The 26,918-nt window shown below is 59.1% G+C and overlaps 9 protein-coding genes across 9 annotated transcripts; 2 read left to right on the top strand and 7 right to left on the bottom strand.

Moving 5' to 3' along the window:
- Positions 1–930: 930 nt before the first annotated feature.
- Positions 931–2,448, top strand: VTJ83DRAFT_6948 (uncharacterized protein; the record flags this gene model as incomplete). The annotated part of the gene is made up of 4 exons (XM_071013715.1): positions 931–1,662; positions 1,720–1,745; positions 1,834–1,922; positions 2,033–2,448. 4 exons carry the CDS (start codon positions 931–933, stop codon positions 2,446–2,448), a joined length of 1,263 nt encoding a protein of 420 aa, XP_070864575.1.
- Positions 2,449–3,599: 1,151 nt separating this feature from the next.
- On the top strand, positions 3,600–5,260 carry VTJ83DRAFT_6947 (uncharacterized protein; the record flags this gene model as incomplete). The annotated part of the gene is made up of 2 exons (XM_071013714.1): positions 3,600–4,433; positions 4,481–5,260. 2 exons carry the CDS (start codon positions 3,600–3,602, stop codon positions 5,258–5,260), a joined length of 1,614 nt encoding a protein of 537 aa, XP_070864574.1.
- Positions 5,261–5,314: 54 nt separating this feature from the next.
- On the bottom strand, positions 5,315–6,372 carry VTJ83DRAFT_6946 (uncharacterized protein; the record flags this gene model as incomplete). Its single annotated transcript, XM_071013713.1, has 2 exons — positions 5,315–5,580; positions 5,664–6,372. 2 exons carry the CDS (start codon positions 6,370–6,372, stop codon positions 5,315–5,317), a joined length of 975 nt encoding a protein of 324 aa, XP_070864573.1.
- Positions 6,373–7,184: 812 nt separating this feature from the next.
- VTJ83DRAFT_6945 (uncharacterized protein) lies at positions 7,185–8,258 on the bottom strand (the record flags this gene model as incomplete). The annotated part of the gene is made up of 1 exon (XM_071013712.1): positions 7,185–8,258. One exon carries the CDS (start codon positions 8,256–8,258, stop codon positions 7,185–7,187), a length of 1,074 nt encoding a protein of 357 aa, XP_070864572.1.
- A 772-nt stretch (positions 8,259–9,030) lies between these two features.
- Positions 9,031–9,885, bottom strand: VTJ83DRAFT_6944 (uncharacterized protein; the record flags this gene model as incomplete). The annotated part of the gene is made up of 1 exon (XM_071013711.1): positions 9,031–9,885. One exon carries the CDS (start codon positions 9,883–9,885, stop codon positions 9,031–9,033), a length of 855 nt encoding a protein of 284 aa, XP_070864571.1.
- Positions 9,886–12,383: 2,498 nt separating this feature from the next.
- Positions 12,384–14,168, bottom strand: VTJ83DRAFT_6943 (uncharacterized protein; the record flags this gene model as incomplete). The annotated part of the gene is made up of 1 exon (XM_071013710.1): positions 12,384–14,168. The coding sequence occupies one exon, from the start codon at positions 14,166–14,168 to the stop codon at positions 12,384–12,386; it is 1,785 nt and encodes a 594-aa protein (XP_070864570.1).
- An 806-nt stretch (positions 14,169–14,974) lies between these two features.
- VTJ83DRAFT_6942 (uncharacterized protein) lies at positions 14,975–15,980 on the bottom strand (the record flags this gene model as incomplete). Its single annotated transcript, XM_071013709.1, has 2 exons — positions 14,975–15,012; positions 15,110–15,980. The coding sequence occupies 2 exons, from the start codon at positions 15,978–15,980 to the stop codon at positions 14,975–14,977; spliced, it is 909 nt and encodes a 302-aa protein (XP_070864569.1).
- Positions 15,981–16,893: 913 nt separating this feature from the next.
- On the bottom strand, positions 16,894–19,532 carry VTJ83DRAFT_6941 (uncharacterized protein; the record flags this gene model as incomplete). Its single annotated transcript, XM_071013708.1, has 5 exons — positions 16,894–17,941; positions 18,027–18,385; positions 18,467–18,823; positions 18,938–19,144; positions 19,449–19,532. 5 exons carry the CDS (start codon positions 19,530–19,532, stop codon positions 16,894–16,896), a joined length of 2,055 nt encoding a protein of 684 aa, XP_070864568.1.
- Positions 19,533–21,133: 1,601 nt separating this feature from the next.
- VTJ83DRAFT_6940 (uncharacterized protein) lies at positions 21,134–23,158 on the bottom strand (the record flags this gene model as incomplete). Its single annotated transcript, XM_071013707.1, has 1 exon — positions 21,134–23,158. One exon carries the CDS (start codon positions 23,156–23,158, stop codon positions 21,134–21,136), a length of 2,025 nt encoding a protein of 674 aa, XP_070864567.1.
- Positions 23,159–26,918: the final 3,760 nt, after the last annotated feature.

Raw genomic sequence — 26,918 nt, 5'->3', positions numbered from 1 at the left:
TGCTTTTGGAGTCCCGGGCCCGGTACCTATGTGAAAGTGGGAGAAGTGTGGCGAACAAAAGAAGAACGACACCCGCGCGCGTCCAAACTTCCAGAAACGACCCTGCGCCAACCCTGGCCCCGGGGGCTTCGGTGTCGGCCTTGGCGCGTGGGGTGTCACTGTGTGGGGTAAAACCCTAACCCTGGACATGGTTTAACCGGTGATGTCAGACTGTCCGAAAGAGGCAATGTCGCATGTAAGTGACAGGCACGACCGCGACGCCGTTGAGTTGGATTGCAATAACTATGGCATTGCTCTGCATGACATCATCACAACAAATGTGAGATATGAAGAGTACCTGACCGAGCAGGCAGACCAAAAAGCTCAGACAGAAATCGACGAGGCTGGCACTTCACTGGGTGGCTCTGCGACAGCCGGAGGGCATGGTGCGGGCGGGCGGAGGAGCACCGCCACGTCTCTTCAACCACATGTCGGGAGAGAAGAGATCGTCTGCTGCTCCGCCTTGCGTCCACGAGGGAGATCTTCACCAGCCGCTCGGTCCAAAAAGCCACATAGCAACTCTGCTTCTCGTTGCCACGCCGGATCAAGGTTGGAACCCGCCAACGGCGCCTTATCCCCGGCCGCCCAGCCCTTGGCGGTGTATTGTGCCGTCTTGTCCAAGAACCTGTCCCATGTTTTGATTGCCCAGCAACGTTCCTGAGCCGTGCGGATAATGCCATTGAGTATTGGAAGCTGTCAAACTCAAACTCCGACCCGTGCTCGGCGGCGCGACCCAGGCCCCGGACCGGCAGTGCTCCGAGCTATGTCTGCCCAGGTACTCTAACAGGCCATAAGGAGGGCCTAAAGCCCAAGTACAAAGTCGGGGGCTTGCATCAAGCTTTCTTTTTTTTGAATTCCTTGCTGGTGGAGAAAACCCCGAAGTACCGCAAGATGGCCTCTTTGCTCTGGACGCTGGCGACGCTTGGGGCGGCATTGGTTCCCCCGGCGAATGCAGGACGACCGCAGGACTCGGGGGAATACATTGGCCAGAAACCACTTCTCCAAATGGACTGTCTCCCAGGGCCTTTGACTCATGACGCGTACCTCCCATCATGCCTCAGCATGACGAGCAACGCTAACCGCACGACCCCTTCCTCTCCATGGACACATGCACCTTACTGCGCCGGCGCATCGCACTACTGCGTCCACACCTCCAACGACTTGTATGGCCCCGACCGGGGGGTAAGCATCATCGACGGTGGAACCAGCAAAGATGAAAAGAGCCCCGCAGTCTTGGCCGCTGAGCGCATCGCTGCTGCTGACGCCGCCACCCTGACGGTGCGCAAAGAACCGGCCCCTCCGCCCTGGGAAGTTCGCAACATCCCTGGAAAAGGCAAGGGCATGGTCGCCACACGCAAGATCCTGCGGGGGCAGGTCTTTATGGTTGATCGTGCGGCGGTGGTGGCCGATATGAACTTCCCGCAGCGCATGGAGAGCGCTGACGGCCGGGCGATGTTGCACGAGGCTTTTCATCGCCACCCGGCTGCTGAGCAGTTGCTTACTTTGGCAAGGAGCAGTCTGGATCCGGAGAACGTTCCGGCGCCTGAGGATATCATGCGGACCAACTCATTTACTTTGGAGATTGGCGGGAAGTCGTATATGATTCTGTTCCCAAGAATCGCGGTGAGTAACATGAAAAGGCATGTACGAATGAGAGAGACGGTGCTGATGATGGCGCAGAGGATCAACCACGCTTGCAGGCCCAGGTAGGTGTTTAGGTATCTACCTACTTGTTTCCTCCAGCACCCTTAGCATTGCTTCACGCATGGAAAGAAAAAAGCCTAACACACGCAGCGCCCTCACCCGCTTCAACGAAACCGACTTCTCCAACACCGTCACCGCCTTCCACGACATCCTCCCTGGCGAGGAAATCTCCATCAGCTGTAAGCACAACGTCCCTGGGTCCAACATATGTCCTACCGTATCCCAAGCTACCTCCCGCCTGCCCTTACCCACCGATCCATACCACCCATTCCATAACTGACGCCTCCAGACTCCTCCTTTGGCCTTACCTCAGAGCAAAGGCAGAAAACCCTACTCTCCAAATGGGGCTTCGACTGCACCTGCTCTCTCTGCACATCTCCTCCGGCCGAACTCACCGCCTCGGACGCACGTCGCACCAAGATCCAGCAGCTAGGCGGAAAGGCCATCAAGCTTGTTGAGCAGGGCACCAGCTCTAACGACAAAGAAGTGGCTAAAAAGAAGCTCCGCCGCGCTGCCGAGGTCTATGCTGAGCTTGTTGAAACGGTCGAAGAGGAAGCACTTGTGCCTCACATGGGCGATCACTATGAGGCGCTTGGGAGGCTAGTGGCGGTGGCAGGAGACCTGGAGAAGGGGAAGGAGTGGCTGCGGAGGGGCAAGCAAGAGAGGGAGGAGTATGAAAAGGCTGGGAAGGAGGACGAGTTGTAAAGGTTGAGGTACGGAGAGATGCATTGTGAATGTGGGTTCGGTAGGTACCTTAGGTAGGTGCGTATCCTCATGACATCCATGCGATCATGGCAATCTCGAAAAGGAACGACTGGTAGGATAATAGTGGTTTAAAAGCAGATAAATGCAGGGCCTCTACTGGTTTCTATCTACATTTTGAATAGCAATAACGACATCCAAGCTGGACTAATGTATCAGCTTGACTTCACCCCCTTTCCTCTGATTAACACTTGAACTTCACAGATTCATTCATCCCTGCCCAATCTCTTCCCTCGCAGAATGAAACACGCACTGCTACTTCGACCGATCGTTAGCCTCATATTTGTGGCACGCTTCCGTACCACCAGCTCACTCCCCATTCTGATTTGCCGTTTACACATCAGCTTTGGACTGAACATTATATCCTTCCTGTTTAGCGCTCAGAATGATTCGGCTGTTGGCAATTATCCCTCCCCCACCCTACTCCCAGAGCTACACTGGTACATACACTCTTTGCTTGGCCCAGAAGTTTGTTATTCCACGTGTAAACCTATGTCGGGGTACCGTTCAATGGCTTCATCAAGTCAACCTGCCGGATCAGCTGAGGTTTTGTGGCGTAGGACGGCACCGAGTGACCATTTTTCAAGACCTTGTCCAGGTACAAGAGCCGAATATTTCTTCTTCCTTCTTCTATCCATTTTGATTTTTCTCTTCTCGTTCTTGTTCTTTTTGTTCGCTCTCTCTTTTTCTTCCTTTTTTCGGACAAGCGGAACATAATAATTACGGATTGGATGTTATTTTGCTTCATAGGGGGTGAGTGGTAGCGCTTGTAATGCGTAAATTGACTCAGAATTAGTTGATTGATTGATTGTTGTTCGAGAGACGGTTCTGTCTAAACTACAAGATATACCTTCGCTGTTTGGCGTTGACAAGGCGGAAGGTATTATGGGCTAACAGTGAGACTCCCGATCCCCGCACAGTTCCTGTACTGTCTTGATTACTGTGCATTCATCCATTATCTCCCCGCGGCGAACATCAACAGATAAGTTGGCCGTCTCTTTTTCGCCTTTGCCCACGCAGCCAACCTGCTGCCGCCCATTCCCATGGCTTCAATATTAACTCTCAGATGCGCAGGTTGTGCCCGTGCTCGGGTCATGCGGAGCACCGCTTTATACCGCATGGCGGCCCGCCAGACCCGGCGCCATCTCCCGTCATCTCTCTCACGCTGCTTGACGACAGCACCCAAAGCTTCCAATAACTCCCCATCTTCCGAAGAAGAAACAAAAAATAGCGCCAAGAAGTCTCCGCAAACCGAGCTAGGAGCCATGGAGCGTCGTCTCCAGGAGGCTACCGAGGAAGCGCTGCTGACTGGAGGCCGCGCCGGCCGACGTGCCATCGAGGAAGCTGGCTTCAGCGAGGAGCTCAAGGCGAGGTTGCTGGACAAGGTGGCTGGCGCACAGTTCAACCATGAGCACTCAGCAGCCCTAGCTCAGGCGGGGATCACATCGCGCATTCCCGAGTCCGCTGGCGCCGGCACACGCGCAACTGCCACCGCTGCTCCTTGGACCGGGGAAGAGTCAACCCACGACGCCGTCCTGCGCATGCTTGACGACGCTAAGAAACCCCTGCCTCCGGATCTCAGGGGCCCTAGCAAGGCGTCTGCGCCCCCCGTCGACCTGCGGCTCCGAAGGGAGCCGTCTCGGAGCGCAGGCCATAGAGCCGCAGGAGCGCGGGAGAGGGCGCAGGCCTATGCGGGTATGGCGTTAAAGGATAAGGGGCTTACAGACGAAGAGAGGGAGGCAATGAGAAGGGAGTTCCGCGAGCGCTTTTCGCCGGGCGCGCGGTCCCTGCCCAACACCATCTCTGGACTTGCTGCGCTAGCGAATGAGCGCATTGAAGAGGCCATCGCAAGGGGCCAGTTCAAGAACATCCCACGAGGACCCGGGGTTGAACGAGATCGGCGGGCAGACAACCCCTTTATCGATACCGTAGGTATCTATGCTATGCGACTCCGGAACGACCGCTGACCGCGCAGACGGAATACATCATGAACAAGATGATCAAGCGGCAGGACCTTGTCCCTCCGTGGATCGACAAGCAGCAGGAACTCGCCAAGGAGGGTGAAACCTTCCGCAAGCGTCTACGCGAGGACTGGAAGCGCCACGCTGCTCGCATGATTTCGGCTGCTGGCGGCACCCTTGAGCAGAAGGTGGCACGCGCCGAGGCCTACGCCCGCGCTGAACAAGTGCATAATTCGCGCCATCGCAACCCGGAGCAGATATCCGTGCCGACCAACCTCACCGACGACGCTGTTATGGTGCAGGCGATGAAGGCCCCTTTCCCGACGTCTGAGCCTTCCGAGCCCGCCTCTGCGACACCGTCATCAGCGGCGCTAAGCCCCCAGGATGCTGGGTCGTCGACCTCGCCGGAGCCCGCCATCACGCGGCCCTTCCGAGATCCAGCCTGGGAGGCTGCCGAGTCAGCCTACATGAAGCTCGCCATCGACAACCTTAACGCTCTCACGCGCTCGTACAACCTTATGGCTCCCGAGCTGGCCAAGAAACCCTACTTCACACTCGAGCGTGAGCTACGCAGCTGCTTTGCCGACGTCGCGCCTCAACTCGCCGAGGAGATCCGCAAGCATGCCACTAAGCCCCCTCCTCGCGGTGATTGGTTTGTTGGATACAAGGGGCCCAATACCAGCACAGGACTGTTCGGCGGCAGCGACGTATCCGAGTCGAGAGTCAGTGTTGTGGAGAGCAAGGAGAAGCAATATGGGTTCAAGGAGTTCTGGAGGGATCTGTTCAAGAAGTAAAGTACCGAGGTACTCTCCAGCTGCCACCATCAGCCCCATCGGCCGGTCCGTGCCTCACAGCCACCACTGCCTGGCCACAGCAATGACCACCATCAGCCCGATGCAGATAAGAATCAGCCTCCCAAACGCGTTCTCGATCCACCGCTTGTTGGCCTGCTCCTCGCGCTCCTTCCACCCGCCCTGCAACGCATTGGCGTGCGGGAACGGCTCGTCCGGCACCGACTTGCCCAGAAACCTACACAGCGGCTCCCACCCGTCTTCGATGTACCATTCCAGGAGCCTGTCTTTGGGTACAAGCCCGCGGATCATGTTGGCGTGTTCTGTGGAACCCAATTCGTCAGTGATCGCCGCTGGTTAACACCCTGTCTACCGTTAACAATCGCTCGGTTATGCTCAAACTCACCTTCTCTTATCCACCTTGCGTTCCCCTCAATAGCGCTCTTCATATCCCCATCCCCCGCTCGGAACAACAACGGCCACAAGAACCGCTCATAGACATGCCACGACCAAAAGCACTCGCGATCCAACCAGCTGGCAAGCCACCACGCCCAGCTCTCGTTTGCGTGTACCAGCGTGTTTCGCAAGCTCTTCTCCCACCCGTCCGTGTCCCTCCGCATGTTCAGCACCACCTTAGCCTCAGGGTACGCCGCGATGAGGTCGGCTGCGAAGACGCTCGCCGCGGCGTCGGTGACTGCTACGCAGTGGCCTAGGAGGGCGTCAAACTCCTCGCGTGAAATCCTCCTCCCTCCGCTCCCTCGGCCGTTGCTGTACCACTTCTTCCTCGCCAGCGCGACCCATCCAGGAGAGTAACACCCATCCAGATCATATACGATGTTCCAACCATGGTATGTGGCATACCCGAGCTTGATAAGAGCATGCTGCAACGACTCGGTGCCTGTTCGCGGGAGGCCAACGCAGATGACCTGCATCGGCTCCGTGCGGACGCGCGGTGGAGGCGGGGAGGGGAGTGCGTAGATGCGCTCGATGAGGTGCCATATAGGGCTATGGAGGCTGAGGTGAACGTGGTGGAGGGGGTTGAGGATGGTGAGCCTGTCAAGGAGGCGTTTAAGGGGGTGTGGTTGAAGGCTGCGTTTGGGTTTCGTCGAGGACATGGTGGTGGAAGGTGGCTCGAGCTGTTACGTGGGTAGCGACGATGTTTAGGTGGTTAGGGATGCAGATGCGAGACCGGCTCATCCACCGAGTTGGGTCTTGCGTCAGACAGTGAGCAGATGAGACCATGGAGATCAGACCCGAGGAAACGGCTCGGGCATTTAAGGAGCTGGACATCTCGTGTAATTTGTGGCATGCGTGTCTGTCTGTCTCGATCCCGATGAAAACCGAGGCTTAACCCCCAATGCGTCGTCATCGTAATCGCTGTTGTTGCTTCACATTGACAGCGTCACTTTTTTTCCCCAGCCGAGAAAAACCCGTTAGGTCCTGAGTTGTATCCTCGGTATTATCCGAGCGCCAAATCCCAGCAGCCGTTTGCCGTAGACGATGCCGATCGGTGGGATGGTATGATTGAAGCGTTGCTAGACAGTGGCAGGCCCCTTGCCCCGGATTGATAGGCCACGCGTCCAGGCGGGTAGAAAATCTGGGGTTATATTAACAGCATATTGAGGCTCACACGGTCGACCTCCGGTTGGCCGTGGTCAATTATTTGGAGTGGAACTCTTCGGAATCTTTGACGATACTGGTCTTTTGACGTAGTGGTTCGGAAGCCATCACGGTAATGAGAGCTTGTGCGTTTAGACCTAAGTCGTAATTCACGCTCAACAACTTTGTCGTAGAAAGCATTTGGGACCGGGGCTTCGCGTAGGTACGAACCTCACCAGGAGTCCCCTACCCCTTAACTCCGAACCATCTAATCCCAGTATAGAGGGAGCTCTACGCACTGGCAGCCAAGTGTTGCATCTTCTTCCTCTCAGTCCGTCGCCTCGATCGGGCCACCCAGCCCCTCAATATACTCTCTCACGATTCCGTCAGCTCCTTCATCCACCACCAGCCCCAACTCCAATCCCTCGTCAATCTCAAAGTCCTCCGGCCAACTCTTCAGAATCCTCTCAACCCCCTCATCCACCTCTTCCCGAATCCATTTCAACTTATCCTCCCCGCCGTACCGCGCCAATGCGTCCCTCAACTCCTGCACACTCACCGAGACCCCCGGCAACAAAAGCTGCCTCACATGGCTCGGCAACACACCGCTGTCCATCTTCATCAGCCGGGTAAGATTCTCAACCACCGCCCTCGGGGACGCCACAAACGCGCGGAACCGTCTGTCCAGCAGCGGCACGGCGCACTCGACTCCCCGCATCGGTTCGCGGATGATGCCGCTCAAGAAGCTGGATGCGGCACCGCTCGGCGCACCAGCTCGCACAATCACGGTAGGCAAACGAGCGGTGAACACGTCCAGGCCGCGGCGGCGGCGATGCAGCTCGTTTAGGTAGGTCTCGGTCATGAGCTTGTGTGTGCCGTAGGTGCTTTGCGGCGTGGGTCGCCATGTGGGCGGCAGCTTGACGCGCGAGGATGAAGGGCAAGATGGGAAGGGAGGACCGAAGACGGCCAGGGAGCTGGCGTAGATGACCCGCACAGGGCTGTCGCTGTTGGCGTGGGACTGCATGAGGGAGTTGCACAGGAGCTGCACGGAGCCGACGTTGACGCGTTCGGAGAGGGCGGGGTTCGCTTCCGAGGTTGAGGACATGATCCCGTGGAGGATGAAAACGGCATGCAGGCGTGGCTGGGCGGCCGGGTGGGCCAGCAGGTCGGCCACGAAGGCGGGCGAGGTGAGGTCGCCGGCGAGAACGCTCACATGGTGAGGATGGGCGGCTCCCGCGGGGACGGGGGGTTCGGTTAGGTCTGTGAGCAAAAGACGGATCCGGGGATTGGACGACAGGCGTGCGGCGAGAAGCGGCCCGACGAAGCCGGCAGCGCCGGTAATAAGGACGTTGAAGGTTGACGACGAGTCTTCGTTAAGGTCGCTCAGGATAGTGGATGACATGCTGTCAGCCTTGAACAAGGTGCTATTATCCTTCGGAGTTCCCAAGAAAGGCTATGTAAGATAGGTTTCCTAGGAGTGGTAAGCACAATTTCACTGGGTCCCTTGTCGTCTTGGTGCCCAACCTGCAGCAACCCAGCCAGTTACTGGGGGCTGGCGATGCTGTTACTGTTATTACCCCTCCCGGAGATCTCTTGACACCAATGCCGTTATTTGATGTCAACCAAACGCCTTGGGGTAACGAACGGGAAACATACGGTTGGGTCAATAGCTGTGATTCACGCAGTAATCAACTACTTCGTTTTTTTCCTTCTCTTTTTCCCTTTTTTGTTTTTCTTTTGATCTTTTTTTTCTTTTTCTCTTTCTTTTGTTCCTGAAAGTAGGTAATTATATTCCACTTCAGCATGCCGAGTATTGTTCGTATGCCTATCCCCTGTACGCTTTTCGATTCCGAGCGCCAATACCCGCAGTACTACTAGAGACAAAGAAGGACCGCGATCAGTCCATGAAAGAACTGAACAATACTGAAGGACCACTGAGCCAGTTGTGCCAAATGCCCTGCTCAGTCTCAAGGTTTCCCAGGGCGTCGCCCATTCTCATATATGCATGTTATTATGAAGCCTTCGCTACGTGCTCAAACCCCCATTTTCAAAATAAACGTGGCCTCTGCCGTCCAGATCGTGAGCCACTTACCTGCCTCAGGTGAGCTACACAAACTCCGGTTACCGGGCACCTATCTAGATATTCGCACATATGCCGTCCATCCACCCAAGGCTCACCACACAGCGCCCTCTGCATACAACGGCGTCTCGCCCACCCTCCTCCCTAACCTTCCCAACCCCTCGGCATCCGCCTCCCTCATCCCTCCCACATACCCTGGTGCCAACGCCAACGCTGGAATCTCCACAAACTCCCCATCCCCTTCCAACTCGACTCTAAAGCTCCCAACCTCCCTGAACCCCAGCTTCCGATACAGCCTCAACCCCATCGGGCTTGCAAACACGGTCGCATGCACACCCAGCTCCCTCGCGCGTTCAACCCCCCACTTCGCCAGCGCTGTGCCTGCTCCGCGCCCTCTCCACAAAGGATGTGTCATAAGAAGTTTCAGGAACACGTGCCCCCCTAGCGAACGATATCGCTCGTCGAAGAGCTTGGTGCGCTGCTCAGCGAGGGTGGTCCGGAAGGCGGCCTGGCGGGTGGCATTGCCAATGGTTTTCGGGGTGGTGAGGAAGGTGGAGGAGGTTGGCGAGGAGGGCTCGGCCGGCAGGCCGGTGCCGAGATTATCTTCCACCGCCATGCCTCCATTGTTACTGCTGTTGGAAGCGCTGACGCTGGAGCGGCGGCGGGAGGGTGTGAAGGGCATGTCAAAGACAGCGAAGGCAACAATGCAGGTTGGGTGGCGGCCGGAGGAGGAGGAGATGGAGGAGGAGGAGTACTCCATTTCGCAGACGGCGACAGTGCTGGTGTCGAGGTATTCAGCGCATTTGCTTCGGCAGAGGGCGGCGAATTCATTAGGGTAGAGGTGGCGGTCGGGGAAGCGGTAAGGGTAGACAGGGTCGTCGGGTGAGGCGTCGATGAGGACGGCCGTTAGGGCCTCGAGGTCGGCTTTGTTGGCGAGACGGACATACATGGTGTTTATGGGTGACCAAAGAGGGGATGAAGCAAGAGTGAAAAGAAGCGGCCTAGTGATATTCAAGGATGGCGTGAACCTTTTCAATCAATGGTATGTAAACGTGGTAACTAATTTGTTACTTGTAGGTTGATGGCATCTCTGCTCTCGGACGGAGCTCAAACCATTTCCTAAACTATGGTTTCGTAGGACTCGATGTTGAGGGCGCTCAGCAGCTTTTGTCTTCTCGGCTTTGCCTTGGATCACCAACGCCTTGGCTTTCCCCGTCCCATGGCAAGAGTGACGTCAGGGATGCCGCCGCCGGCCCGCCGACGGCTTCGAGCCGCCCCAGTGCCGCCTCGACAGCCCTGATAATTGGCCACCCGGCGTCAGATACTTCCAGCCCTTTGCCCGAATTGCCCCAAGATGACACATCTCGCCTCTTCAGCTTCCAGCAGTAGATTTTGGGACGAGTCGTAGCATGGTCTCGGCGGAACAACCGAGAGGGTTCCCTCTGCGGAGTGTTAGCAGCCATTTGTACCGGCAGGGCAGCTCCAGATCTGTCAGATCTACTTTGCTTGATGAAGTCGGTGCAGTGGTTCCCCTGAGCGCCTTGGACGGTCCCTGTGTTTACTTTGGTCCGAGAGCATTCTTGGCTGGCGGCATTATTATTACCGTATTAACGGGAAAACAATGAATGAACTCAGACGTCAAGCTGCCCCGGGCACAGCAACTTGCGCAGGATGCAGCATGACGTCATGATGCAGAAGCTGACGCTCCTGGAGCCGCTGCTGGCTGTACGCAGTACTCGGCGCTGGGATGACACCTAGGACTGGGGGCCACGCAGTATGAAAAGAAATACAAGGGCAATACAGGATACGGGTCCTGCTTCTCATCGGTTTTTGTTTCATTTCCCTCTCTGGAACCGTCTGTCCCTCAGGACTGACTGATGGGCCCAGTACGCCCGATACGGTACGCATGCCGTCGCCGTGGGCGGGGTTCGTGTTCCCTGTGAAGTACCTGGAACCCAGTCTCGCAGCCGGGTTCTCACATCCGATGCTCACTGAGACAAACCGCGTGGGGGTTGGCGCGCACTGAACGGCGTGGTGACGCTTCGGTTATTACAGGATGGCCTTCCGTCCCTCATGACGAGGGCTTCTTGTTGGCTGGGTTCCGGTCTGCTTCGAAGCGCGATCCTTCGTATTTCCGTTCGTGCCGTGCAAGACCCTCCGCCGGTAAGCAGAGAATCCGGTGTTGTCTCGCTGATCTCTGCAAAATTATCACATCAGAGGGTTAGTTCTAACTATTTGCGGAATTCACTCGGGCTTCTCTGTGCTGAGGTGCTGTAGTTGGCTATTGAACCTGGAGATCTTGGAGCATCTTACTTTCGTCCACCCCCCTTCACCCAGAGCCAGGGGTTGATCGTACGGCTAGTTTATGTCGTGGGCTGCTCTTGCTTTCCTATGTGTCAACAGCGTGTTATAAGGTGATGCTATGAGTATAACACTCGTTTCTCGCTCTCCACCTCCTCAGCTTCTTAAACTTCGATGTTCCCATTCCAGCATTGGTTGTGGATCCCCAATTATATTTCTATCGACAGAGCATCGCTAGACAAGATCATGAACGACTTTCACTCTTCCAATGTGGAATGTATACCTGAAGATTTGGAACTTGAGATCACTCATTGCCCATGGCTCATCAGGCAAAGCCCCATTGGTTACCAGCATGCACGGCGCACTAGCTACATGCAACATGCATACGGCAGCCGGCCGGGCCGGTCTGGTGCGTGTGCAGCAACGATCAGACGATCTGTTGTTGGTTCGACCACCGATCGGTTTCGCTGGACGCAGTCGATGAGCCAGCGATATGCCGACATAACCTACAACACCACCCCTGGAATCCTTGAACTTCCGCTTCCCAAGTACACCGACAGGACCATCTTTTCTCAACACTCTCATTTTCACTTCAACAATTCGCCTCGTTGTGTTGACAAGACCAGAGAGCTCAGGGGTGCTTCCACACCCCCTTTTTCCCCGGGGCATCACTAGTAGACCGAAAGTAGGACCCGTCCTTCGACCCCACACCACTGTCGGAACTTGCAGGCTGCTTTCCATTCCCAATCTGGACCTGCATGGCGCGAGTGCGACCTTAGATGGGCGTCATAGGGCTGGGCAATCCCTTTGCAGGTGACATGGGCAGACATGGCATAGACGAATCGCGGGAGCTGCAAGCTACGTGCAGGCGCCTTGCATAATACACCTTGTGAGATGCTGGAAGAGTGCCTCGTTTGTAAGGGGAGAAGGGTGCGTATCGTTGTCGGAAGGGCTGTCCGCGTAAGGGCATGGATGCTCGGATGTGGTACCAGCTGACGAGTCTTGTTGTAGTGGGATCTACGTTGGGTATGTAGAGAATACAAACGCGCAGATGAGCCATCCTATCCAGACAATGCCATGTCATGCAGAGGTGGTACCGCATCTATCCAAACCAACCACATGCCATCATCTATCGCATGTATCTACCTACCCTCCTCCGCCACCTTCTTCCATTTCGAGGTCGGGATCCAACTCCAACCCGAGATGCCTATCCTCCAAGAAGCGCCTCCCTATCAGCTTGTCGGGCAGGTACTCCTGCTTGACCCTGCCGTCCTTGTAGTTGGGCGGGTACTTGTAGGCCTGGCCGTAGCCCATCTCGCGCATGAGGCGGGTCGGCGCGTTGCGCAGGTGGATCGGAACGGGCAGGCTCGCCACGCCGGGCTCCTGCAGGGCCGACATGGCGTTGTTCAGGCCGCGGTAGGCCCGCGTGCTCTTGGGGGCGAGGCACAGCGCGACGGCGCAGTGGGCCAGGGGGATGCGGGCCTCGGGCATGCCGAGCTGCTGCGTCGCCGTGTAGGCGGCCGTGGCGAGCGGGAGCAGCGAGTTGTCGGCCAGGCCGACGTCCTCGGAGGCGATGACGACCATGCGGCGCGCGATGAAGAGCGGGTCCTCGCCCGACTGGAGCATGCGCGCGAGGTAGTAGAGCGCCGCGTCCGGGTCGGAGCCGCGGACCGACTTGTGGAAGGCCGAGATGGTGTCGTAGTGCTGGTCGCCGGCGCGGTCGTAGACGAGCGTCTTTGTGAGGGCGGCCTTGAGGGCTTCCCGGGTGAGGACGCGGGGCGGCTGGTCCTGCTGGGCGCCGTCGGGCGGGGCGGGGTCGGCCGCGGGAGGGCGGTGGGCGATGGAGATGGCGAGCTCGAGGAGGTTGAGGGCGGTGCGGGCGTCGCCGTCGGCGAAGGCGGCGATATAGCGGAGGAAGTCGTCGTCGAGGAGGGGGCTGGGCTCGAAGCCCTCGGATTCCTGCTCGGCTCGCAAGGCGCGGGCGAGGATGCGCCGCAGATCGTCCTCGGAGAGGGGCTGCAGGGTAAAGGTGCGGCAGCGGCTGAGCAGGGCGGACTGGACGCGGAAACTCGGGTTCTCGGTGGTGGCGCCGATGAGCGTGATGGTGCCGGCCTCGACGGGCCGGAGGAAGACGTCCTGCTGCGACTTGTTGAAGCGGTGGATCTCGTCGCAGAAGATGATGGTGCGGCGACCCGTCAGCGCCAGGTCGTTGGCGGCGTCGGCAAAGAGCTTCTTGCACTCGCCGACCCCGGTGCTCGCGGCGTTGAGCTCGATGAAGCGGCAGCCGGCGCGGCGGGCGATGCAGCGGGCGATGGTGGTCTTTCCGGTGCCCGACCCGCCCCAGAGGATCATGCTGGGGACGCGGCCCGACTCGATGAGGGCGCGCAGCACGCCGTTGGGGCCCACGAGGTCCTGGCCGAGGACGTCGTCGAGCGTGTCGGGGCGCATGCGCTCGGCCAGGGGCGCGGTGCGGGCGTTCTTGGAGCGCTTGGCCGGGGCCTCGTCCCGGGTGTCGCTGGAGGCTGCGGCGCCATGGCTCGTCCCGGCGGGCGATGAGCCGTTGTTATTGTTGTTGTTGCTGCTGCTGTTGCTGGTGTTGCTGCCCGGGCCTTCGTCGTAGCTTCGCTTAACGCCGGCCTTGGGGCCGTTGGCGGAGGAGTCGACAGTTCGGAGGGTGGTGAGGGTTTGTCGCTTCGCGGCGGGGGTCTGGAAGAAGGTTGAGGCGGAGCGCTTCTTCTGGGTGGACGAGGGTTGGTTGTATTGAGAGCTGGAGGTCGGTTGGGTGCCGGTCCATGGAGACTGCGACGAAGTAGAAGTAGCAGAAGAAGAAGAAGCCGTGTCGTCAACGAGAAAGGTCTTGCAGTCCGAGTCGATGTGGGCGTTGATCTGGGACGCCAGCACGCCGCGGCTGCAGATGGGGCAGATGACCATGGCTATGCGCTGGCGACGAGGGAATGCATGCCAACAAGTGTGAGGAGGCGAGGATATCGAATGGAGGTACAGAGAAGATGGAACGGGAGCCAAAATGCGTGGTGCAAAAAGCCAGCCAAGGTGGGTGGAGCGTGGAGCGTAAAGCTGAGCATCAAAAATATGAGAGGTTCAAGTAAGGTACTGCGTAAGTTTATTGAAACGAAACACGATCTCGCGATCCGCGTTCGGGCGTTGACGTGAATTCGTTAATGGCGGACCTTGGCGCACTCCAATCAACGACCCAGCGCGCCGGCCCCACTCTCAGGTGGTCCCAGAGCTGGTCAGGGTCCCGATCAGTTATGTAGTAGTTACACAGTACTGTGTATGTACACAGCCAGGTACCTGACGGTAACTACCTTTAGCGTAGCGCAGGGCCCCGCTGATGACCCGGCACTCGGGTTAACCCCCCTTACCTACCTACCTACCCCGGCCACTTGGGTCAGATGCAGTCCTCCACCATCGTATCTTGTCTACGCAGTACTAGTACGCTATGCTAACGGACCTCAAGTGTAACAAAGCAAAAAACATCCAGGACATGCAATCATGACATTAGGCAAGGTACCTCAACTTGTAACGCAGTCTCTAACCCCGCCCGCAAGACCTAATGCACCCATCCTCTCCTGATCCGAAAAACCATCTTCCCAATTCTTCTCAAGGTGAGAAACGCCATGTCTCATCATGCCCACCGAAATAACAAACAGAGAATGGGGAAAACAAAAAGGTCTGGTTTTGCTTCCCAAAACGAATCATCCACTCCCATGCATCCCTTACACCATAAAAGACTCGCCGCACCCGCACTGCTCCTCTGTAACGATGGCCCAGTCAGCATCATGCGCCTTCGCATGCCCGCAACCCGCAGCGGGAAGGGAAATAGCAAAGGGGGGGGGGGGGGGTGGACTCACTGATATTCGGATTCCTAAACACAAACCTCTGGCTCAGCGTATCCTCGACCCAGTCCATCTCGCTGCCGATGATGCTAAAGAGCGCCTTGCTGTCGATCAGGACGCGCACCCCGTCCTGCTCCACCGTCTCGTCAAACGTCCCCGCCTTGTCCACGTACTCGAGGTGGTACGCGAGGCCCGAGCAGCCGCGGTTGCGCACCCCGACCTTGATCAGCTTTGGCTCGGGCTGGTCCAGGAGGGCGCGCAGCCTTTCGACGGCCGCCGGGGTGAGCGTGATGGCGGCCTTGCGCGCGCGGAGCTTGGAGCGGGGGCGGGTCGTCGGGCTGGCGGGGGAGGGCGTCTTGTCGGGGGTGGCGGGCGATTGCGCGGCGGCCGGCGCGGTTGTTGGCGGCTGGGTCGGTGGCGCCGGCGTCGCGGAGGCCGAGGGAGACGTCTGCGTCGCCTCTGCCCCTGATGTTGCCCGTTGTTGTGTTTGTGTCTGCTGCTGTGCCCCTGGCTCACCCGCCCCTGAGAAGGCCTTTGTCGACGGCTGCGCCTCGCCCTCCAAGACGTTCAACACGGACGGTGATGGCGATGGCGACGGCGGCGGCGACGGGCCGGCCCACGGCCTCGACGGGGACGTGCGCGCGGGCGGCGGAGGCAGCGGCGCATCGATCGGAGTGGTAGTGATGGACGACGACGGCACCGAGGCGCCGCGGGCCGACGGCGGCGGTTGCTGCGGGAGAGAGTAGGCTTGGAACGCCGTGACGCAAGCGGCGGGCGTCGTCGCAAAGTGGCGCTGCTGATGGAGCTTCTTTTGCAGGAGGGAGCGGCGACAGGAGCGGCAGACGGCCGAGACGGCACGTCCCGTGAGGAAGGTTGGGGTGTTCATGGTCGGCTGTGGTTCCTTTCCTTCGCTTGGTTTTCCGTAGATGTGGTGGTTTTGTGTTTGTGTTGGTTGCCGGATCGAGTCCTGAGGTCGAGGTCGAGGTCGAGGTCGAGGTCGAGATCCAAGACAAAGGCCGCAAGTGTGGCGTGTTCGCTCAGACCCAGGGAGGTCGCAGAAAGGAGATCGACGCAAAGGGCGAGAAGCCAACAAGGAGTTTTCCGGCTTCCCAGCGATGTTGTTGGTTCGAGGGTGGCAAGGCAAACCGAGCGCCGGGTACGGTAGGGAATTTCCAAGGTGATGAATTTCCAATCCGGCGCCGCGCTGGGAGGAAGGTCATGGCCGTTTCCCGTTGTTTCGCCGAGCCGTGACATGATGCCAAGCCCCAGCATTTCCCCCGGTTGCCGCCGGGACCAATCACGGCTTTTCTATTAGACATCGGAGCCCCGCCGCGCCGAACGCATTTCCGCTGAAGATTCCCAGGTCCCAAGAGCCCGGTTGCCGCTTGGCCCGTTCAGGAACAGGAACTGAAGATGTTTCGTTGATGTACTGTGATTATTATAGGCTGCCTCCCCTCAAGTTGAGAGGCTGAGTATCTGCTGGAAACTCCCTACTGACATGCCACCAACCTACCGATTCCTTCAGCTCGGTACTGAATGATTGTCCTTTGAAAAAGTACCTATGCGCGGAATTAACCATATCGAACGTTGGGCCGTAGGCCCCTCCCCAGACCGAAAGATCGCTCGATGTTCCGTCCTTGACGTCACTCTCTCAACCCCTGGCCTAAGTTCAGCGGATAACTACTTATCATACCTCTCTCACCGCTACCAATTAATTCCAAAATAACCCCGCTCGGGGACGTCCTATACGTGCTTGCCTCTACACTCCAGGACTACAGAGCAGTACATGAACAATGCCTCTACCCCACGACCAAGCCCTTCACATCCCCTACCGCCGCCCTCGCCACCTTCTTTAACACGGTCCGCTCGTCCGCCTCGCGATACCTCTCCCAACTGTCCAGCCCCTCCTTGGCCTGGATGCTCAGCGTCTCGTACCCCTGCTTGATCACCTCGGCCACCTGCAGGCTCGTAAGCTGCGACGGCTTGCCCGCCTTCCCACCCCCTCCACCGCCACCGGCGCCGCCCCCGCCGCCTCCATTCCCTGCCCCTTTCCCTTCCACCAGCATCTCCTTGTAATGCTGGCTCACCTTGACCAACGTCTCGATCGAGTTGCTCGGCCGGTTCGACAAGCCCCAGGTATCCCGAAACTTGACCAGCACCTCTCCCGACTCCACCACCTTGTAAAACAGATCGTCGTACGCCGCCGGGGTGGGCAGGAACGTCTCGCCCTGCGACAACCCCAGCGCGAGCAGGTTGACCACCAGATCCAGCACCGTCTCGACGCGAGGCAGCATGCGAAGGTCGGCCGCGTACGTGGTCAGGAACCGCACCAGCGACAGCAGCGCGCGGAACAGCTCGTTCCAATGGTACTCGAGCCGCGTCCTCGAGCGGGACAGGAACCCGACCACGCGCAGCAGGATGCCCGCGCACAGGGCGTACAGTCCCACGTCCAGCCTTCGCCGCAGGTTGTGGTTGATGGCATCCACCATGACATCCATCACCGCCGTCGCCAAAACGCGCTCGCCGCGGACGAGGGGGAGGTACGGCGACCGTTGCCGACAGAGCCGCACTGACGTCTTGCTCTCATCGCTGGACATGCGCCGGCAGAGCGCAGGGTCTTCGACGAGCAGGCGGAAAATCATGAGGTTGAGGTGGGCGTAGAGCGTCGTGCGCTGGGATAGGTGGGCGTGCTGGAGGAGGTACGACGTCACCGAGAGGAAGCTCGCGAAGGGGGTCTCTTCGCCCTTGGGCTCGGTGGGTGTCCAGGTGACAAACTCCATGCTGAAAAGCTTGTTGGCATGGGTAAAGTCGTAGGTAGACAAGAGGACGGCCGCTTCTTGGCCGGGTCTGCGCGGACATGGTACGTCAGTCAAGGACAAGGGGGAGATAAAGGGAAAAGAAAAAAGGCACGGCCGTGAAGGACGGAACCCACAGCTCTGAAAACATCTTCTTCGCCGTCTCGGCGTCAAAGGCAGGCTTGGGCGGCGGCCTGCCTCCAGGCGCGATGGCGCCCAGCCCGATCCGGCTCAGCGTGGCTGCCAGCGTCCATCCCTCCGGCAAGTCGTCCTGCACATCCGTGTATTGGGTCCTGAGGCGCCGACACGCCTGGCCGATGCCGTGGACGATGCCTCGGATGACGCGCTCGTTGACAAAATCGTTGAGCCGCATCTGGTACGGATTCTGGAACTCGAACTTGTTGTAGTTGGCTAGCAGGCCGAGGAGCATGAACGGCCTTGATAACCCGGTTGAGGATGCGGATGCTGATGGCGTTGTCGTCTGCGACTGGATGCACTAGCCGTCATCTTGCGTGTCAGCTTCCATGTCTGGTCGGCCGTCATGGCAGCTCTCCAGGATCCCCGATCCAAGGCTCACGTTGATGATTGCCGGGAACAGATCCCTCTGCATGAAATACGACAGCAGGCTGGTCTGGTAGGCGCCCGATGCGACGGCCAGCGCTACCTCCACGGCTTTCTGCTGCAGGTCCGCCGTGTATGTGCATTGCGCCGCTGTTCGGCTCCCTTGCGCCTCTGCTTGGCCTGCGTGGCCGATGCCGTTGGGGCAGCATTCGTGGGCGCTGTTCCGCCCGGCGCGAATTAATGTTTCAAGGGCGGCGACGAAGTCGGCGAATACCGTGTCGATGCGGTCCAGGCCTGCCAGCAGCTCGATGATGTCGGAGCTCGGGTTGGTGTACTTCTTCCCAAGCACCGAGGCCATAAAGACGCTGAGGGTCTATGGGAGAACCTCCGATGTCAGCCTTGGGTGATCCTGTCTGCCACCTGTCTTCCGAATAAGGCATCGGCTGAAAGGCCAGCCGTGACGGACGGGTGGGCAAGTGTGTCTCACGTCGAGAGCGTGCAGGTCCGCCACGCCGAAGGGGTTCCTCAGGGCGCCCACTGCCCGGGCAAACAGCTGCCTGGTCTGGTGCTCGAGCTGCAGGAGCTCGTTGGGGTCGATATCGTCGAGTATCTCGCGCAGCGAAGGCCGGTCGGGTCGTAGGAGAAAGAACTCCTTCCAGAAGCCCTCGGACCGTTCTGTCTCGTCCGAGTCGTCCTGCGTGCGGTCGAAGCCGAGAGTCTCGAGTCAGCGAGTCACATCGAGAGGCGTTGTCGGTGCAATCTTGCCGCAAAGTGACGGAAGATGGGGGAGGGTGGGATTCTTCGCAAGAGGGCGGGAGGGGGGGGGACGAACCTAACCCGAAGCATCAACATGTCAGCACAGCTTTGTTCCCCCCGGGCAGAGGAGCTCCCGCGTGGACGTGATCAGAAGATGCAAGGCAGGCGATGCATCCTGCAGCCCCGACACCGTCCATCTCGGAAAGCAAGCGCAAAACAAAACAACAAGGCAAAGATCAAACCTTGAACAGCGCTTCATACAGGCGGACGATCTTGGGCTGGAACACCTCCGGCCGAGGCTGGTGCGTGAGAGGCGACGGCTCCATGGATCCGCGGTCCGAGGGGTCAACGCATCGAGGGTTGCGGTCCGGCTAGATGTGGTTCAAGAAGAGGCGGGGGTGGGCAACGTGGGAGGCACACGCGGGGAGGTGGGATGAACAAGATGTGGCGGCCGTTTCAATGGCGTCAGTTGGGATGGTAAAAGGATGTGGGAGGGAGTTGAGTGGGCTGGATGTCGAGGCAGCTCACCGATAAAGGTGTCGATAAGCTAAGGTTACTGTGTAACTACCTCCTAGCGGGCGTCATGGACCCACTCCCGCAGCGGGGCCAACCGAGACAGCGGACGGTTGGACAGGGCCCAGCTCTCGGGGGGCCCGGGGGGAGAAAGGGGGGAGGGGGGGGGGCAGGGTTGCCAACCTGAATAGGTAACTATAGTACCTAGATACTGTGTAGAAGTCTCCCCCACAACACCAATAACAACAAGCTGCAGCTCGGCAACCAACAGCCATCTGAACCACGAGATTGGGATGGGATGCACACCACCATGGAAACCAACCCGGGTCCTGACTCGAAGGGAATCGACAAACATTCACCCCGGACGCAACGAAACCCGAGGTAACTTGGGTAACTTCCGGTTGCCTAGGTACCTTCGGTCGGTAGGCTCTTTGACACGCCATCAACAAAACTCGTGTCCTTGCTTCGCCCCAGGAGGACCTGGTATCCCGTCACATGCCCAAATCGTTGATGCGACAAACACCCTCATCGAAATCAGGAGATCGCCACCGCAACCGTCATCTTCACCTTCACGTCCGGGATATCAAAGACAAAAGAAAAAAGGAAAAAAAAAAACAGGGGCAAGGGATTGAGTGCATCACCCGAAATCCATGGATTCTACTCTATAGCAAACCCCAAACATAGCCATAGTAGGGAGGTCGGTGAGGTGAAGAAAACCACCACACAAAAGGATGGCCCAGGTACACCTGGGTAGCCAGCCAACAGAAAAAAAACCATAAACATGTCTCGCCAAACCCTCTAGCCTCTTTTTTTCCACCTCCCTTCCCTGTCTCTCGTTGAACCGAATGAACCGATTCTCTCCAAGGCAACCCAAGTACTTTTTTTCTGCACCTCGTACCAACCCTGTTCCGCCGTTGTACAGATACTAACCCGCCCCTCCCTCCTCTCCCCCCTTCCAAATGTGCCCAAGCCAGTGGGACTGCAAGGTCTACGTCTTGGTAGGGGTTGAGACGTGGCAACTCGAAAAAAAAAAAGCAGTGCTCAAACAGAACAGTCTAAAAATGCAAGTCATAACATTATGTCCTGCTGTTGCCTTCCATCTGCCCCATGACCCTGGGGAGATCAAGCAGGGAGAGAGCAAGAAAAGGAGAATACAAAAAAAGGGGGCTGCCGGTCGAAAGGGTGAAGACGCGTATTAGGAAGGAGGACGGAAGCGACCGAGGAAGCGCATCGAGCTGGAACGACATCGGGTCGTTAGGTAGAAAGCTTCAGGTGAAGACCGTGGGGAGGTAGAAGGAAAAAGAAAGATCCAAAGTATGCATGCGCTCGGTCGGCGGGTGTCGCGTCGATGTGGTAGTAGACGGTGGAAAAACGCCAAAGGGAGGCCAGCAGCCGCCACGGCCCAGAGGGAGGTTTACACGCCCCAGCTCCCCCTCCGGTCCTGCATGCCCCACGCCAGAGGGCTGATGGCGTTCAGGTCCGGATGTTGCCTCGCCCACTCGTGGATGTACTTTTTGAGCGCCTTCCACCGCGAGCACCGATCTTCTTCGCGCACCCCATCCTTCGCCTCGCGGTCAAGCAAGATATGGCCCCGGGCCTTGGGCTTCTTGCCATGGCCGTCATCACCATTCGCCCCGTCCCCTTCCCTCTCCCCCCAGAGCGCCCGCATGATCGCCTCGTCGTCCTTTTCCAGCTCCGCAACGCCAATGTGGCTGATCTTGCTCAGCTCCTCGTCGTACTGCCTCGCCGTGGCTGGGTAGCCAAGAGACAGGTAGTTGTACACCTGCGTGACAAAATGGTCGTCGAACTCGGCGGCGATCTTCTCCTCGAGCTCGGCCGCCTCCTTCTCGCGCCGCAGCTGGTCTTCGAGGCTCGCTAGGGAGTGTTGCAGCATGTGGATGCCCTTGGGCTCGTGGTTGCGCGTGCGGTGCTCGGGGAGGGCGTGCCTGGCCGAGTGGTGGCCTGGAAGCGGGACCGAGTGGGTGCTATCCCGCGACGACGGGGACGGCGGGGCCGATCCGTCCTCGCTGGGTGCGGCCGGTGCCGTGTTGAGCTTGGCAAACGCCTCGGCGAATGGGTCCGTGGTGGGCGCATTGTCCGGGTGCGGCGTCACGATCATGGCAGGCCGCTCGGCGGGGGCAAGCATCTCGTTCTTATCGGCGGTGTAGCAGTACCCGCGCCATAAGCCATGTTGTTCGGTCGGGTCACGATTCTGGTCCTCGAGCGTCCGGCCCGACGCGACGTCCCAGAGATGGGTAGGCTCGAGCTTGGTCTGCTTGGGCGACGGGCAACGCCGGAACGTGAGGTCCTCCCCCAACAAGGGGGGTGACTTGCGCAACCGGCGGCGGTGCTCCTGACGCGCCCGCTCCAGCGACATGTCGCGCTCAGGGGGTGGCGGGGCAAACGCGATATGCTGACGGGAGCCGAAGGCGGTGTCGGGTGGAATTCGGGAGGACGGGGCGTACGGCATGTGCGCCGCCTGGCCGACCGGCGCGGAGGGGATGTACGGCATCAAGGACTCGCCGATGGGACGGATCGGAGGCGACTCGGGCGGGACATAAGGCATGTGCGACTCGCCGATGGGATGGATCGCAGAGTCGGAGCGGAGGATCGGCACGGGGGAATCCCCGATACGACTTGGCGAAGGCGACGACGCCCGCCGCGCCGTCCACAGCGGCGAGTCGACGATGGACCTCCTCGGGGCGCTCGTCAAGCCCATGGCGTCGCTCGGCGGGCCGTCCATGCTCATGTTGTCAAGGTCGATCGAGTCGATGCGGGAGCGTGACCTGGCGCGCTCGAGGCGGAGGGCGTGCTCCTGCATCTCCTTGAAGGCCCAGCTGATGTCCTCCTCGGACGAGTTACGCCGCGACAGAGGGTTCCAGGGCCCCCGCGTCAGCGGCCGCCCCCGGGGGCTGTCATCCTCGGAACCCTCGCGGACGTAAAAGTGCTCGGCGCCTCCGATCCTCTGGCCGCTGTTGGGGAAGGCCGTCATGGCCACCTCTTGCAGCTTCTTCTGGGCATCGCGAGCCGCCATGTTGAAGAAGCCGCCGGCAAGCTCGTCGTCGCAAGACTCGCGGCGCGCATGGCCCTTGGGCCTCTCCTGGCTCGAGGCGCCGGCATGGCCGAGTCTCTTCCGGGGTTTGGGGGCGTAGATGTGGTTGGTGTAGGGGGTGATATCCGTCTTGTCGGTCGGCTTGGTCGCGGGGCCTTCGTCGCCGGCTCGCCTCGAGCGGCGGACGGACGCCTCTACGAGCTGGGGAGCAAAGCGACGCTTCTGTCGCGGGGCCGGCGGGGCGAAAAACGGAGACGATGGCGACTTTGGGGACGGGCTCGGCGTGGGCTCGCCGTGGGGTATTGTCGTCCGGTATCTCTCAAACGTCGTTTCGATGGGGATGGGAACGAACCGCGGCCGCGGCCGCGACCGCTCCTTGCTGGTCATTCCGATTCGTGGGTCGCCAGCCTGTTCTGTTACACCATGAGAAGGTTGGCCCAATGGCTGGGTCGGCGGTAGGGTCTGGGTCGGAGCCAGCTTGGCGGTGATGTGTGGTTGGGTGGTTGGGTGTCAGTGAAGCTTTGACGCGGTGCGCCACCAATGGGATAGCGAGTGGAGGGTGGTCGGCTTGGAGCGCCTGTTTGTGTGCTAGGGATAGCTTGAGAGCGGAGGGGATAGAGGCGGATAGGAGGTTGCGGGCGTCGGCGGCGTCGCCGAGGCGGTTTTGTACCGTCGCTGGATGACAAAGGCGGGAACCAGGGGCATCCGGTAGTGGTTGTGGGGGACAGGGAGGGTTGCAAGGTTGCCCCAGGATGAGGAGGCGGTCACAAGAACGCGGGTCTCCGTTGGTATCGCAACTTCGTCAGGGCTCGCAGCAATAACGCAACAAGGCCAACGCCTTCCAGCTCGAAGTGGGATGGCCCAGGGTGGGGTCATATGCCGGAGAGCTGCAGTATCTCCACCGTGTGATTTCCGGCGCGGCACCCTCGGATCTGGGGGCATCCAGTCCGTTCTCGTGACCTGCACCCCCATGCTTCCAGGCCCCTGACCTTCGAACCCGACAGACACACGAACAACCAAAGGTACTATACACCGGACAAAAAGCAAGAAAAAAGCACCACCGCAAAGCACGACGGCGATCCGAGATCTGACCATCTTCCAGGTCCTTCCAGGTCCTGCCCGGACCGCCCTAGATAGGTTCTTGACATCACCCAGGCTACATACGTGTGCACTGCGCTGGCCCCTCTCCCGTCGATGGACGGAATGAGCAAGGATCGAATTGGATGGTGAACCGTGTCGATACCAGTTGACACTATACTTCTACCTCACCTACCCAAACCAGCTCCGGGCTTCAGGCACTGACGTGGGCGTCTTGCCTTGCCCGGCCGCAACCGGATCCCTGCCCGGGGCAAGAGAGGGTCGATGGAACTAACTCATGACCCAAAGCCCTCCCTGTGGTATGTACTGTGTAGATCTCGCAAGAACGACTCCCGTCAGCACACACAGCGCCACCTGTACACGGGCGCGCCGCCCAACATTTCATCACACCTCACACCACAACCTGGAATTGTCCCATTGCGCATTAACTCCCTCCCGCTACCTACGCTAGGTACCTAGAGAGGTAGCCACCCTGATCCATCCAGTTCCCCCACCGCCCGCCGCCGAGCCACGGGAGCTGGGGTCAAGTGACGCGACCGGCATTGTGCACCTCGTACCCTGGGTCGGCGTCGTTTACGAGAATATCGGACGCTGGAAGCATGTATGTCGCCCGCCTGTCTTAAGACCGGCGCAACTGCACATTCGGCCACTGCCCGCCCACAACCTGCTGGAAAGGCGCGCGACCCGCCGCCCGCCGCCCGCCGCCCGCCGCAACCGCAGGGCTGCAGACTCGCCACCCCCCTTGAGCTGACAGCCAAACGTCTTGCACAAAAAAAAAAAAAAAAAAAAAAAAAAAAAAAAGTCAAAGCCCAGCACAGCTGATGGCGGGGCACTGCTCCAAATCCCGTATTACAACGGGGCTAGGGGCCATCCGTAATACAACTCGCCGCGCCCGACGGCCAAAATAGCCCCGCGGGCGACTCAATCAGTATTTCTGGCATCGCCATCGACTGCTCTGTCCCGGCTCAGCCATCATATCCCATCCCACATTGTCCCATCACCCACCCAACCCTCTGCTGCTCCTAAGGAGATTTCTGCCACACGTGCCGTGCCCAACCCCCGTGTAGGGCCCTGACTCATCGCAGGTTGGGGGCCCCTCTTCCGAATGGCGGGGAGACAGGCGAATGCAACACGGCCGTCCCAAGACGGCGGCCCCCGCGAGGGTAGTAAGCAAGGGGTGACTTCTCGAGGATTGAGGTTCCATGAACATGAGCCTCACCGTTACCCCACATTCGCCCCGTGCCCCGTGCCCCGGGCGGCCCAGTCCAGGGCTCTCACCGCTTCCCCCACACGGCTTCGGCTGGCTGTCGTGCCCAACAACGCTGGCCAGCCATGCCTTTGCATGCATCCCAATCTCCATCGCCACCACCTGCACCCCAAAGACCATACGAAGTGCGAATCGCTGTCAACATCGACATCACAACGGGTCTGCAATGAAGGCCGATCTACAGGCCACTTGCGGACCGGCGTGATGCTCTCGTGACGTTGTGATATTTGTGCCATCACCGCCCTCATTGGACGCTTCGGGATGGCACCAGATCCCCGGCCGTTCCATGCCAGCGCCGGCAGGGACATGCAGCATCCAGCGAAGATGTCGACGCTGACCGCTCTTCCAGGTTTGCTGTTTCCTGCCCGTCGGCAACGGTGTCACTTCGAGTCGTGCGAGATGTTTGGATAAGGTAAGCGGCCGGTGACCGGTCGTCCGTACGTTGAAAGTGATCCGCTTCTGCCATTGGATGCGATGCTTCCCACCCCTCCCTTTCGCATGCCGGGATGGCCCATACAAGCTAACGGTGTAGGTTGCAGGACCGAACAAGGGCATCGGTCACCCGCAGGTGTGCTAAATTCGGGCACGCCTTTGGATCCCGATGCTCCTCCTATGGTAAAGCAAGGGAGGGTAACGACAGCTCACCGGGAGTATCCATCCAAGACCTAAGACACCTCCGGCTCCGCCCCCAGGTTCCGGACCGCGACCCACCTGTCAATTGAGGTACTGTGTAAGCCGGCTTCGGGCCGGATGTGGCGTCGTCGTCAAACCTCACCACACCATCAACGGAGCCGGCACACGCCATCCATGTTTACCCCGGATTTCTTGACACATGGATATTGTAGGGGTGAGAGAAAAAAAACAACCTAGCTCCCGTGCCGGGGGCGGGTCAGGGGACAGATCAGGGCAACGCGTTTCTGCGAGGTCTCGATTCCTTGGCAGGCCGATATGTCTCACAAACACCCCTAGGTTTCCGGGTAACGGTTTTTGTTTTCTCAAGCTTTTCCACGTTCTACTGCGTACTCCGGACCCTGTTCTCTTTCCGAGCCCGGCACGGAGCCACGGCACGCGGAACCCCCCCGTCCTATCCCATCTGACACATTCCGCCCGGTACACCTGGTGCTCGGCCCGGGGTGAGGAGCGTCACGGCTGTGTCACTTGACTGCCTTCCGCTGAGTGAGCAGCCGGCTCACTTGGTCGCTTACTAGTAGTTAGTGTGCTCCGTACGGAGTAACTGCTCACTTGTCATTCCTAACCTGCAGCCGTGGGTCCGTAGATTTTCGTGACTATTACTTCTGCAGGCAAGCTTTCCACACGGATCCTACCCCTGGATAGGGATCGTGATGGAAGCTACGGCGGAGACCCTCTTGGGCCCATGCTCGTGACCTGAACCCCACCATGCTAGCAAGATCGCCTAACCCGAAACCAGGCGTTAGTTAGTCTACACTACATAGTCACACAGCAACCAGACGATGGGCGGTACGTCGTCGGCATGTCATTGTTCCACAGACGCCTTCGCTATTCTTACCGAACCTGTCAAACCTGCCCCCGTCGGGGGTCGGCTGTCCCGGGTACCGTAGCAGAGGTCAGTGCGTACGCCCATGCTGTGTACTATAGGTACATCCGTATCCAGGTGCGTATCCAGGCTCAACCGTTCCGAACCTGGCACTTCTGGAACATATCACGTACGGAACATATCGCACGTTGCCATCCCCGGCAAGCGTGTCGAAAGGCCCTCGTGGGCCGGCCAAGAAACCCTTTGGAAAGCAACGTGGTGAGGAT

The sequence above is a fragment of the Remersonia thermophila genome, chromosome 6 (assembly GCF_042764415.1).
Source record: "Remersonia thermophila strain ATCC 22073 chromosome 6, whole genome shotgun sequence".
In the NCBI taxonomy this organism is placed as follows: Eukaryota; Fungi; Ascomycota; class Sordariomycetes; order Sordariales; family Chaetomiaceae; genus Remersonia; species Remersonia thermophila.
The sequence above is the reverse complement of the archived record's forward strand: the minus strand, read 5'-3'. Positions and strand labels throughout refer to the sequence as shown.